We start from the raw sequence: 13,437 nt of genomic DNA on the forward strand, positions 1-13,437 counted from the left end.
TGAGTGTTTCTGCTTGTATATATGTATATAAAAATATATAGAAACAATTTTATATATGGTTGTATAGCTTGAATAACATTTTTGTTTTTCTTTGTTGATAGACTGTTTTAATAGAAGTTAAAGATTAAGATCCTTTATGGATCTGAGGGGCTGACCTTCCATGTCCTGCCCCATAAATCTGTGACCATTATTTTGTTTTAGTAACCCTTCTGAAATTTACAGGAATGTAAGGTTCTAATTTGTTCCAGGTAGTATTCACCCACTCTTTTTTCACTCACAGGAAAGTAGGGTATTAAGGACTGTACCACTACTAGCTGCTTGCCTTCCCCCTGACAAGTGTAAAGTCTTGATTGGACGACGCTTTAATGAAACCAGGTAATATTTGTTTTTTGATTGATAACAGAACAAAAGTAATTTATTTTTTTAACTTTGGAGTAAAATTTTACTGCTTGTTTTTCATTCTTGAATGGTAAACCTCCCACCCTTTGCTTGTTGTGGTTTTAAAAGCCAGTGTTTCTTGCATTCACCCCTTATGGTTGTATGACTTCCAAAGTCCCTCCCTCCCTTCTTTCATTGCTGTCATCAGTTGTGTAAGCTATTTAAGTACTTTTCCCTCCCAGTGTTTTCCAGAGAGCCATAATACTGAGAACTCACTCATTAAACTAGTACTGCTCTTTAGTTACCCCCCTCCCCCGTACTACAAGTTGTTTCTGGCTCTTATTTCCAGAGCTCCCATCTGCTTGGTGTCCTTGCCACAGTTACGGTGTCCTGAATTACTCCTATTCCTTCTTTGGCAGATAAGTGATTTATTTTACTATTTTGCACTTTATTTAACTATATTAGAGTACTGCTGCTTTATTTTTGCTTTAGTTGATGATTTTGTACATTAAATCATTTTGAAGTACCCCGGGCTCTCGGAAGCTGCAGAGCTTTCCTCATACTAATACCAAACAAAGCATTTGGACTCCATTTTGCATCCAGTGAAGTACATTTAAACTACTGCACTTGTCTTCCTATTTAAATGAGATTTGTGTTGTTCCTGTTCTGTTTTTGGTTTGAATATGACGTGAAAGCTATTGATTGAAGGCATTTTTACAGTTTTCAGTGCCCTTCAGTTTGTTTCTTTGCTGCTCTTAGGTGTTTTATTCACTTACTATCTCTCCTCTGATTTTGAAGTTACAGCTATAACCTGGTTTGGGTTTCACATATCCATTGTTATTTTTGTGAGCTCTTAAATGGAATAATCAGCATTCACCATCTAATTCTGTGTTTTAGTCACTTTTCAAGCGTAAAGCAAAAAGCCAACTTTGGCCAGCTGTGTAAATTTTAACTAGAGCTTGTGGGGATTTTTCTGCAGGTCTACAATAGTAAAATCTACTGGCTAGAGTTTTAACCATCTCTAGCCTATTGTTTTTTTTTCTGAAGACTGCTGCTGTATTTTCAAATTATTTTCTAGGGTTGCCACATTTCATTGCAGCTACAACCAGACCAAAGCCACACACGTTGCCCCTCCCCTGACCCCCATCTATCTTCTCCCCATTACCCCACCCACTTTTTGCCCATTTCTTGTCAGTTGAATACCAAGGGAGGTGGAGCATTCCTTTTTCCTGGTTTCTGACGCAATCAAATTGCTTCAATGATGCTTTTCTTATATCAAACCACAGTGTAATTGGAGATTTAACAAACTCCAATAGTCTGTTTGTTATTTAAAATAGAAAAATACCAGAGCCTGTACAGTGTTTTTTTGGACTACCAAGCAATCAGTTTGAATTCCGGATAGTCCAGAAAAAAAATGGATAGGTGGCAACCCTATTTAATAAATTTGTCTGCATTTCATCACTGTAAAATGATTTGCTTTTCCTTGGTCTAGATACTGCTAGTATTCTTTCAAATCACTTTAAAGTGTGTGTTCTTTATTGCTGGTTTGTCTTGTATTTACTAATTGTAGCTAGTTGTTTGATTTAAATGTGGTACCTTTCACATTTGCCTAACTAAAGTGGGATTAGTAAGCCTGGGACTGCAACTCCACTTGGCAGTAGAAAGGTAGCCTGGTCTGTCTGAGTTGGGAAACACAACAGAAGACTTAAAGTGAGATTGTTTCATTAGCCTGAGGGCTTTTTAGTTGGTTTAGTCACCTTTTTGAGTCTATAAATTACCCTTCTTGTTGCATAGTGGCTTTTAACAGTGCCTTGTATAGCTGTAGGCACTCTAGAAACAAAATTTTCTCTGTAGAACATCTCCTGTAACTTTACCTAGTTTTACAGCAATTTGTCTGGGTGCTGAGGAGGACTTCTGCACAAATTCAGATTTACGTAGACTAGCTGTAGTTTTTAGCCTCACAGCACCCAAGTTAGCCTGCTGTAAACCCATGCTGTACCACCTGTTTGTAATTCACTTAAAAAAGACCTGACATCATGGATGAGCACTTTCTCAATTTTTCTGCCAACTGCTTGGTAGATACAGGCATCTTGAGACAATATAGGAATTGTCACACATCAACTGACAACCAGCTAATCCATAGAGAAATGGATACAGTATGTGAGAGGTGTGATTACACAATGTCACTGGAGGCAAGACTGTCACACAAAACCACTCAAAACAACGATCTGGTTGTCAGCAACATAAGCATTGCAGCCACCTCACAAAATACTGATCCAGCACATAGACCACCGTATGCTGAGGCACTTAAAAGCACCCTTCCAAAACCCCAAAGACCTCCTAGACATTTGTCCTACAAAAGAATCCTCATCAACCCTAATAGCACTCCACCAAAACAACACCCAACACAACACATACAGCCATACTCTTTGAAACCTCAACTAGAAAGCCCATATGGCAAGCCAATACTCTACCCAGTATTTTAGTCATAGGAGACTTCATTGTGAGCCATACAGATGCCTTGCTGACTAGGCTAAAATAAAGGAATGATGGTCAGTTGTGTATCAGGGGTCAGAATCCACCAAATCACCCATGCAGTCAAGTCATTAGACCACAATTACCAGTATGACTCAGTCATACATCATGTGGGTGTAAATGACCTGACATATACCTCTGTGGACCTGTGTCCCTCGGGCTGTGTGTCTCAGGCTGGTTTGTGATTTTTATTGAGCAGCATTCTACCTTCACTAATGATGCTACAATATGAAGAAAAGGTGAATGACTTCAATAATTGCCTTTGTTTTTTGGTGTCATTGGGGGGCACAATGTTTGTCAGAATGTGAGGATATGGTCAGCAGATCACATTGCTTTGCCAAGGATGGTCTTCACCTGTTCCCTGTACAGTTTTGAATATTGGCGAAAACATTGTCCTTCCCCATAGTGGCCATTTTAGGCAATGCCAGACTTATAAAACTTTCACAAAACCAACCCAAGGAAATCTGAATTTGTTACTGTGCAGTGCTAGTAGCCTAAACAAGAAACTCCACTCCCTTCAGGTTCTTACTCACCCTAGAGAATGTGGACATTTTTGCAGTTACCGAGACATGGTTTAAAGCCATGTGGAGCACCCCATCAGTTCAGGGCTACAATGCTTTCCACGCATTTAGGCCAGCTATTTCACAGGCAGGGACCAAAAGTATAGGTATCTTAGGCTATATCAACAACAAACTCACCTCAAGACTAGTCAAACAGGATGACATCCTTGAGCTTCTTCATGTTAAAATTTTCTTAAGCAAATTCCCATATCATATCATTGCAAGCTTAAGTCATCCTCTGTGACCTAAGAAACGTATAGCTCATACTTGGACTTACTGGATGCTCTCACCATTCAACCCAGTACCATATTCATTGGTGACTTCAGCTACTCCACTGTAAAGTGGGATATATACATGACCTCAAACTTACAGGCTATTCTAAAGCAAACTATATCCTATTAAGCGACAGTTTGCATTTAGTGCCCCTCCAAACCCTCAGTTTGCAGCAGAATTGTTCACAGAAACCCTGTTTAACTATATAAATGGCTGCATTGAGGCTGCTGTACCTACCAGATGTAAGCCCAAACAAACCTCAAAAACAAATCACACTAGTGGAATCCTAATCTTAACAGGGTATGTAACAAAATAAAAAAAGGATCTTGGCCAAAATCTAAAAAAGCAACTATCTTAATGACAAGAGCTAACTAAACTAAACAGAAACTAAGAGTTAAACCCAACAAGGCCACTTACAAGGTCAGGACAGCCTATCAGGCTAGGATGGCAAAAGAACCAAGGTACTGGGAACAAATATTTAGAGAAGGAAAGGTAAAAAATGGGAGGAGACCAATAATACATTTGGATGCAGACTAGTGATTGTCTTCCCTATCAGGGATTGATATGAGTGCAGACAAAGAGAAAGGGCTAGGGGAATCGTAAATGAAAGACCTGCACTGATTGAGTTTTTAATGGAATCTAAAACGGGAGTTGCTTTTAAAAAAAGGAATAATTACTAGAGAAGGTACTAAAAGTAGATATGTCTCAATTCATATCATCCCATTCTGTTACCCTTCCTTACCTTTCCCTCTCTAGTTATGTGCTACAAATACCTTGGTTCTTTGCCAGTTTTATAATGTAAATTCCAGCTCTCCCCTGCCTATTCTTTGTACACCTATTTGCAGTCATCCTTATCTGCAAAATCTCCTTTCTCCAGTCTCATGTTAGCTTAGTTCTTAGAATACTTTCTGTTACTTTATGAATATAATGTTTTGCATGCGTGTTGTTATTCTCCTTAAGGATCTTTATCCAGAGTCCCACATACTCTCATAATTTCTTGAACTCTCCCCCACTTCATCATCATTCCTCCTCCACTTTGAATTATAACTTTCTGTTTGTGTTATGAACCTTAATTCTATGGCTGTAAATTATCCCTTTAAATCATGTATTCCTAAATAACCTTGTTCCAGTGCAAGGATCAGTCTATCTCACGTAACCATAGCCCTCTTCCTCTCCTTCATAAATTCTTCTCAGATTTTGTATTATCCTTTGTTTAGTCTCTTTCCACATATCCTTAACTGCTATAACTGAAGCCTTTTTAATCCATACACCTAAATACCTCTGTGACAATTTGAGGTATTGTCAGCTATGCCAGGAGAAGTAGGGCAGTGGATGTGCAACATATGCCAACACAACTGGCTGGAATTTTCTAAAGAATGTAAAGATGCTTGTGATGAAAAACGTATTTGTAAAGTTGCTTGTGTAAAAATGTACGGACAGAGGGTCTTGAATGTATTGTTATAAATTAAACGTATATGTTAACAGAGGATACTGGAAGAGAAGAGGTTAAGCTCAGCTCCAGCTGTCTTTGAAAATAGTAACAAACTAAATTACTGGAGCTAGGCCACAATGATGTTATCTTAAAATTCTCGTTGTAGCCAGAGACAAAAAGTCTGTACTAGAAAGCTTCCTGCATTATCATTGGGGTTGTGACGGATCCACACAGTCTACCAGTTTTTGTTATGCCTCGAGCCACATATCACTGTGTATGTTTAATTATTGCTAGATTGATTATTGCTAGATCTGACATGCCACTACCTCACTATATGCTGCTAATATTGTAACAATACAATATGCTTAAGAGCAGGCCTTGCTCACTGATTACTGGTATTACTGAACTTTGTTAACCTATAAGTTGTTTATCAGCTTAAAAGATGTTTATCAAAATGTGGGGATTTCAAGGAGGAACTATATCACAAGTTTATGAGCTAACTGTTCTTTGAAAAAGGGAAGTAAGGCACAAGACCAGACATTACAAAACTTGTTTACAACTTATGAAATGATCTGTAATTTTCTAAAATATTCCATTAACTCATGATGATCTTGTAATGTCATATTTTCTACAATATTCCATCAACTCATGATGAGCTTGTGATCAATATGTCATTAGTTGAACCTGTTGACCCTGTTGTTTGTTCAAGACTATAAAAAGCTCAAAGGCTAAAATGAACATCATCATCATCCGGATTTGATCACAGCACCAGCCTGAACTGAGCTTAGAGACATTTTGCCAGTGTCGGCCTTGCCTTGACTGAACAGATAGCTGCACTGGATAGGATTGAAGTCTCCCTATCAGTGGCAAAGATGATTTGGTTTATGCATATGCTTGTAAGTACATGATCTATTAGTTTTTCTGTTTATCCAGTATTAGTTTTACTGTTTATTTAGTAAGCTTTTGTTTAATAAATTGTTAAGTTTGAGCCTTGATGTCTTGTGTCATTTTTAATCCTGTATTAACCTCAGACTTTAAAGTAACGGACTAGTTCATTTGGCGCAGCGAGCAGGGTCTGAGGTTTACAGTGGAAATGTCACAACACAACCAATGTTTTTTCCTTTAAAACATATAGGCATAGGTAAGAAGGATGCTGTGTCAGGCACCCCAAATAAGTTGGGCATTGATACTATGTTGCCAACATTGTTTGGGAAGTGGGATCCTCTTGCTAAGGTATTAAGTCAAGTTTCACCCCCTCCTTCCCCAAAACCTTTGCAAGAAAGACCTAAGGCAGACCCTGATAGTCTAGCTAGAGCTTTATCGGAGCTAAAATTGGATGATAAGGGGAAAAAGGTGAAAGAAGGCGTGGGAGCAGCTGGATGGCTGTTCTTTGAGGCAATTCAGGTTAGATAGAGATGTAGAGAAACTAAAAGAAAAAATCCTAGAGTTAGAAAAGCAATGTAAAGAACACACGCATACACACAGATCAGATAGAGATGCCTTGGAGAAGGCAAATATGGCACTTGGTAACGTAGGAGAAGAAGCTGAATGCTGGAAATCTAATTCAGTGACTCTAGCTACTCGAATAATTCAACAGCGTAGACAACAAAATGGGAGAAAACTACGCCTTCCACCCTCAAGGCCTTGGGTTCGTGCTTTGCTGTGTAAGGCAGAGTTTGATCCTGAGAAGTGGGAAGGTGATCTCCCGTCAACTGATGAGGGTGATAGTGATTTTGAAATACTAAATTCCTCATCAGTGGAGACACACCCAGTTATTGAAAAAAATGGACAGTATACTGGGGGAGTGGCACCACAACAATAGGTTGAGGTGCGGAGTTATACTCAAGCTGAATTATTGAATATAATCCAAATCTATAAGCAAAAGCCAGGGGAAACTGTTTTAGCATGGTTTCTTCGGGTTTGGGACACAGGGGGAGAAGCAGAGTCTCTAAATGCTGAAGAGATGCACCAGTGTGCATGTTTGGTGTTCCACCCATGTTTAAAGCAAATAGTAAACAATGTGAACCATGATGATCCCCAGGTGAATACACTGGTGGTGTGGTTAGCCTCGGCTTTCCGAGCTACTTGGCCTGATGCTACAGTGGTAGCTGATGAACATAAACCTTGGAAAACAATAGCAGAGGCAGTACAACAGTTAAGAGAAATGTCTATGCTGGCTACCATTTATTCATTGGAATTAAGGAATGGGGCATTAGTACTTCCAAAAGGACCAGATGCACAAATTATGACCAGCAATATGAGGAGTAAATTGATCAAAAATGCACCACAGTGGTGGAAAGGGCAACTGATGGCTGCCCTGGCAGGCTGTGTAGGTCAGCAGATATGGGATGTAATAGCCACTCTAAATCAAATGGCAGAACTAGTGGAAGAAGAAGAACAGAGAAGAGCTAGAAAGGCAAATACAGAGAAATCAAAAGATAAATCTGATGAAAAAGTTACAAGAAAGCAAATGTTTCTGGATCTATTAAGGTGAGGGGTAGAAGTTGCGTAAATAGATGGGATAGCTACTGAGGAATTATATAAAAAGTGGAAGCAAAAACAAAAAGAAAAAGGCTCAGGCTCTGCAGGCAAAAAGCAAACCCCATACGAAAAGTCCAACCAGAAGTACTACTGAAGGGAGGGTAGGGTGGAATCAATTATATCCTGACATCCTTACTGATGAGGAGCTAGCACATTTGCAAAAGGGGGAGTTTAGTGATGAGAGAGATTGGGGAGAAAAGGAATGGAGAACCCCGGTGGAAAAAACAGAGACAAATTGACTAGTAGGCAAGTCCCCAGTAGCTAGGGGTACAGTAAGAGCAATTACACCTGGGGACTGACGCCCTTACGTACACCTTACCATTTTTTGGAGGGGAGGGCCACAACATGTGATAGCTCTGGTAGACACAGGCTCAGAAGTAACCATTTTTGCAGGCAACCCCCATAAATTTCGTGAACAATATGTAGAGATTGATGGTTATGGAGGGGCAAAAACACTAGGTACCAAAACCAAGGTCAAAATAGCTTTTGGGGATGGTATTCCTATTTTCCTTAAAGCAGTAATAGCTCCAGTACCTGAGCACATTTTAGGAATAAATGTGTTAAAGGGTAGAACCTTAGAAACCACTGTAGGGCCATTTAGGTTTGGAGTGCGGCATTGTTCAGTCAACGCAGTTAAGGCTGTAGTCTGAGGCAATGCTAAGTGGGAGCCGCTTTATATTCCCACACCTAAAACAATAGTAAACATCAAACAATATTGTATCCCAGGTGGGCACGCTGAGATCACTGAGACGATCTGAGAACTGCTTCGGGTTGGCATACTTGAGCCAACAGTGAGTCCATTCAACAGTCCGGTATGGCCAGTAAAGAAACCTGATGGATCATGGTGAATGACTGTAGATTATCGAGGTCTGAACAAGGTGGCCCCACCCTTAGCGGCAGCTGTTCCAGACATTGTTACGATCGTGGAAAAATTGTCTTCATCTGCTGGACCATATCATACAGTTTTGGACTTAGCAAATGCCTTCTTCTCCATTCCGATAGCAGAAGAAAGCAGAGCCCAATTTGCTTTTACCTGGGAGAGGAGGCAGTATACCTTCCAAGTGTTACCACAGGGATATCTGCACAGCCCTACCCTGTGTCATGGACTAGTGTCTAGAGACCTAGCCAAGTTACAGCTGGACAAAGTGACTATTTTCCATTACACTGATGACATAATGATTGCTGGAAAAAAATCTGATGTAGATATCGCATTAAAAACTGTAATTCAGCACCTTCAGAACAGAGGGTGGGCTATAAATGAGAATAAAACACAACAAGGGACAGCAGTAAAATTCCTTGGTATGATTTGGAATGGAGTGAAAAGGGAAATTCCTGCAGCAGCACTAGAGAGTATTCAAAAAATTGCAGTCCCAAAAACAAAACAGCAGGCACAGGCCTTTTTGGGAGCAATGAGCTTTTGGAGAGCATTTGTACCTCATCTCGGACTGATTTTGCGACCCATTCACTATGTAACAAGGAAAAAATGTGACTTTCAGTGGGGTCCCAAGCAACAAACGGCTTTCAAAGAAGCAAAAAAGGCCCTACAGCAGAGTGTGGGGCTGGGCCCAGTTGATCCACAGCAACCTTTTATCCTTGAAGTAACAGTTGCCAATAATTTTATGTCTTGGGGCTGTGGCAGAAGAATGATACTGGGAAAAAGAAACTCTTGGGATTTTGGTCCAAATCTCTGACTGGAGCGCAGGTGAGATATAGCCCCCTTGAGCAGCTTGTGCTAGCAGTGTACACAGCATTGATTCATGTGGAAGGAATAATAAATAACAAACAGTGACAGTTAAGATAGACTACCCAATCCAGGGTGGTTACGAGATAATAATTTGATGAAAACTCTGATAGCACAATCTTTGACTGTACAGAAGTGGAAGTGGTATTTACAAGAAAGGGCCAACATCATGCCTGGAGTATCTCAAGTACAACAACAGTTGGCTGGACTGGTAATTCTGGATGATGCATTACCATTTGATAATTTAGACGCAGAAAAACAGAAACATGCATGGTTTACTGATGGGTCTGCCAAAATTGGATCAAATGGTAGGACTTGGACTGCGGTGGCTTTTTGCCCACAAACATAAACTGTGTTATTTGATGAAGGCACTGCCGGTTCAAATAATCAGGCAGAATTACGAGCTGTTGCCCTGGTCATCGATAGTTTATCACCTGGAGATAAAGTGTACATCTACACTGACAGCTGGGCAGTTTTTAAGGGACTGACAACCTGGTTACCTGCCTGGCAACAACAGAATTGGAAAATCCATGGCAGACCTCTATGGGGAGGTTCAGAAGACTGGCAACGGATTTGGGAAAAAGCTCAACAATGCAAAATCAGTGTTGGACATGTAGATGCCCATGCATCACTTGTAACAAATGAAAGGAGGCATAACCAGCAGGTAGATAAGATGGCCACAGTACGTATTGCTGAAGAGAAAGCCAAAAGTGCTAGCATGGCAAGATGGGCCCATGATCAGAGTGGGCACTTGGGAAGAGATGCAACAATAGAATGGGCATGAAGGCATGGTATCAGTTGAATAAGGAAATAACTACAGATGTTATAAAGCAGTGTGAAATCTGTCAAAGAAATAAAATCAGCTGCAAGCAGAAGCATGTGGACACATTCACCGAGGCAGTCGTCCAGCACTAATCTGGCAAATAGACTTTATTGGTCCTTTACCACTGAATCAAAATCAGCAATATTGCCTAACGATGGTGGACACTTATTCAGGATTACTAATGGTGTCCCCATGCAAAAAGGCAAACCAGCAAGCAGTGTTAAAAGGATTGAATAAATTATGTGTGACATATGGGATTCCCAGTGAAATCCAAAGTGACCAAGGCAGCCATTTTACCGGAGCAGAGGTTCAAGAATGGGCAAAAGAAAATGGAGTTCGATGGGTGCTGCATATCCCATATCATCCTCAAGCTGCTGGTTTGATTGAAAGGTATAATGGGCTCCTTAAAAAACAAATCCGAAAGAATACAAATGATAGAACATTACGAGGCTGGGCAAAGGTATTAGAATTAGCTGTGAGCCAGCTGAATAATAGGCCTCGAAAGCATCAAGGAACTCCTTTGCAAATGCATATGAATGACATTCGGTCCAACTGCTGTATTTTAAAACTAGAAAAGCTGAGCCCAAATGCCATATACCCTCTTTTGACAAATACTGATCAAACTCGGTTCTGGCTATGTGCATTTACTGAACAAAGGGTGCCAGCACAAAATATAGTATTAGTTGAGACAAGTTGGAAACTCTTTCTCCCAGAAAATTGGCACTGGGGGCAAAAAGGACTATTGGGAGAAAGTTGGGAGGTTTTTACATTATGGGAGCCAGAACAAGAAGTGATAGTGAAGACTATCAATTTAGATAACAAGACACAGATGATTCAAAAAGGACAACCTTTAGTAGAAATTTGTATGCATCAAGATACTGTTATTTTACTACAAGACTGTGATACTAAACCAAGCAAATGGCTGGGAATAAAAGTTAGAGTGACCACACCCAATCAGCCAAATGAACATGGGACTGTAATTTGTGATGGACCTGGTGATACTGTTTTAGTATTACTTGATTCTGCTAAACAACCATTGTACTTTCCTCTCCATAGATTATTGCCACTGTTTGGGAAGGTGCCAACCTTTTCTGACGACAACACTTAGATGGGCCATATGACTGTCTTGATCCTATCCCTCTATTCGAAGAGGAAGATATTGCAAATTTAATGGCGGACTGTGACTTTTATTGGAAATTGGGAGATCATCTATATGCGGTGACACCTAAACCTGCCTTAACTTGGAACATCATTCAGATGGAGAACATTACAACTGTATGTAGACTGAACTGTGATAGACATCCTGTAAAATGTGTTTCCAACCCTTTTGGAGGTTTATACCAAAGGCTAAATGAGTCGGGATTTCCACTAGCCAAGTCTCCATTAGATTCCTCCTGCATAGCTAAATTTCAAAGGGAAAATGACACCGCGGAAACCCTATCTCCGAGTTTGGAAATATATGCCATGGACAATAGTTCAACTGTATTTGATGGTTTGAGACATGTGGTAAGGTATACAAGAGGATATAAAACTGTAAGTATTGCTAGAGTTATACAATGTATTAAAATGATAGTTAACATGTCAGCAGTTGATATTACTACCAGGTATCCACATTGTAAAATTGTACAATTATGGCCGGTTAATTCTTTGCATATCAAATACAGACATTACAAATATAAAAGGAATAAACTTGATGTTACAGGTATTCTTGGTACTGCATTAGGTGCGGTCGGAACAGGGACTGGATTCCTAAACAGTGTAGATATAGATACCCTACGTAGCAAATTGAGTCGTTTGGGCACTGACCTAAATATGGCCTTTAAGCTACTAGCAGACCATGATCCCGAGCTGGAACAAAGAACTGTAGATGGTATTTTAACTCAAACTGTCTTGTGGAGGTGGATTGGACATGCAAATACATATACAGAACAAATTCTAAATAACTTCACAGCAGAAGTAAATCAGACCTTTTGTATCTTATCTCAGTTGGCTGCCAACCAACAATATTTGCAATTCACTCAAACTTGGGGGGCTAAAAAGGCAGCCCATTGGCAAAGGGAACTGCAACTATATCATTGGTTAAAGCCAATAGATTTTGCATGTGAAAATAAGTCGTGTATACTGATTTTTGACTATCTTGCTAGTAAAAAAGGGACAAAACAAGTCTGTCCATTTGTTACATTGCCCTTGCAGTTTTGGAAATAATTGGTGGGTACCTCAAGTTGAATCTACTTTGATTGATTGTAATGATGTACCCATTGATGTGGCAGGTTGTGAAACCTGGTCCCAGGGGTGGGTATGCATGATGGTGAAAAGGAAGCCTCACCCATGCTTACATAGTGGAACTGGGAAATGCACCTGGCACAGGTATGTAGTAAATGCTACAGACATCTACCAGCTAAATTATACCACTGTTTGTGTGATATCCTCCTGTAAATTAGCCTGGAGTGATGGGATAATCACAACTGGTGGAGCATACTGTAAAAGTAATATCCATGCAATTATTGATTTTTGTACTGGAGAACTTATTAGACTGACTAGATAGATGGACGTCACATTTAATGCTAGCATAGAACCATTATACACTTTTAGATGGCCATCTCTAGTCCACCTGGACTTCCAACAGATTAAGCAGAAAGGACAAACAGTGTTGCAACTTTTAAATAAAACACTAAATGATGCGCATCAGACAGTGATTAAAATGATTAAAGACAAAGGTACCATTGTAAAAATTGCAAACGAAGTACAGGATATAACTGTTTCGCATTGGTATGATATTTTTATGTGGTCATCTAAGGCTTCAGTGTGGTTTCATTTGTTATTGCATCCTTTGCTTTTGACCACAATAGTTTCAGTGTTATTTTGCTTAATATCATGCTGTATTTACTGTAAAGTGATGAGAAGGTACAAACTGATGTTGTCAGTTTTAACTCTTATAAGGGATACACAACGTATGTTGCTCGATGCAAGGGGTGGCCTGTGACGGATCCACACAGTCTACCAGTTTTTGTTACGCCTCGAGCCACATATCACTGTGTATGTTTAATTATTGCTAGACTGATTATTGCTAGATCTGACATGCCACTATCGCACTATATGCTGCTAATATTGTAACAATACAATATGCTTAAGAGCAGGCCTTGCTCACTGATTA

The 13,437-nt window shown here is 39.9% G+C and overlaps 1 protein-coding gene across 2 annotated transcripts in view; it reads left to right on the plus strand.

Annotated features, from left to right (window-relative positions):
* DTWD2 (DTW domain containing 2) overlaps nt 1-13,437 on the plus strand; it is a 1,229,961-nt gene that overhangs the window by 366,097 nt on the left and 850,427 nt on the right. For both annotated transcript variants that reach the window (XM_044059647.1, XM_044059646.1), the window contains exon 3: nt 281-375. In XM_044059647.1, the coding sequence (XP_043915582.1) occupies nt 281-375 (95 nt within the window). The remainder of the gene's footprint in view (nt 1-280; nt 376-13,437) is intronic.

Source organism: Protopterus annectens, chromosome 17.part0 (genome assembly GCF_019279795.1).
Source record: "Protopterus annectens isolate FY-2018-M chromosome 17.part0, PAN1.0, whole genome shotgun sequence".
Classification (NCBI taxonomy): Eukaryota; Metazoa; Chordata; order Ceratodontiformes; family Protopteridae; genus Protopterus; species Protopterus annectens.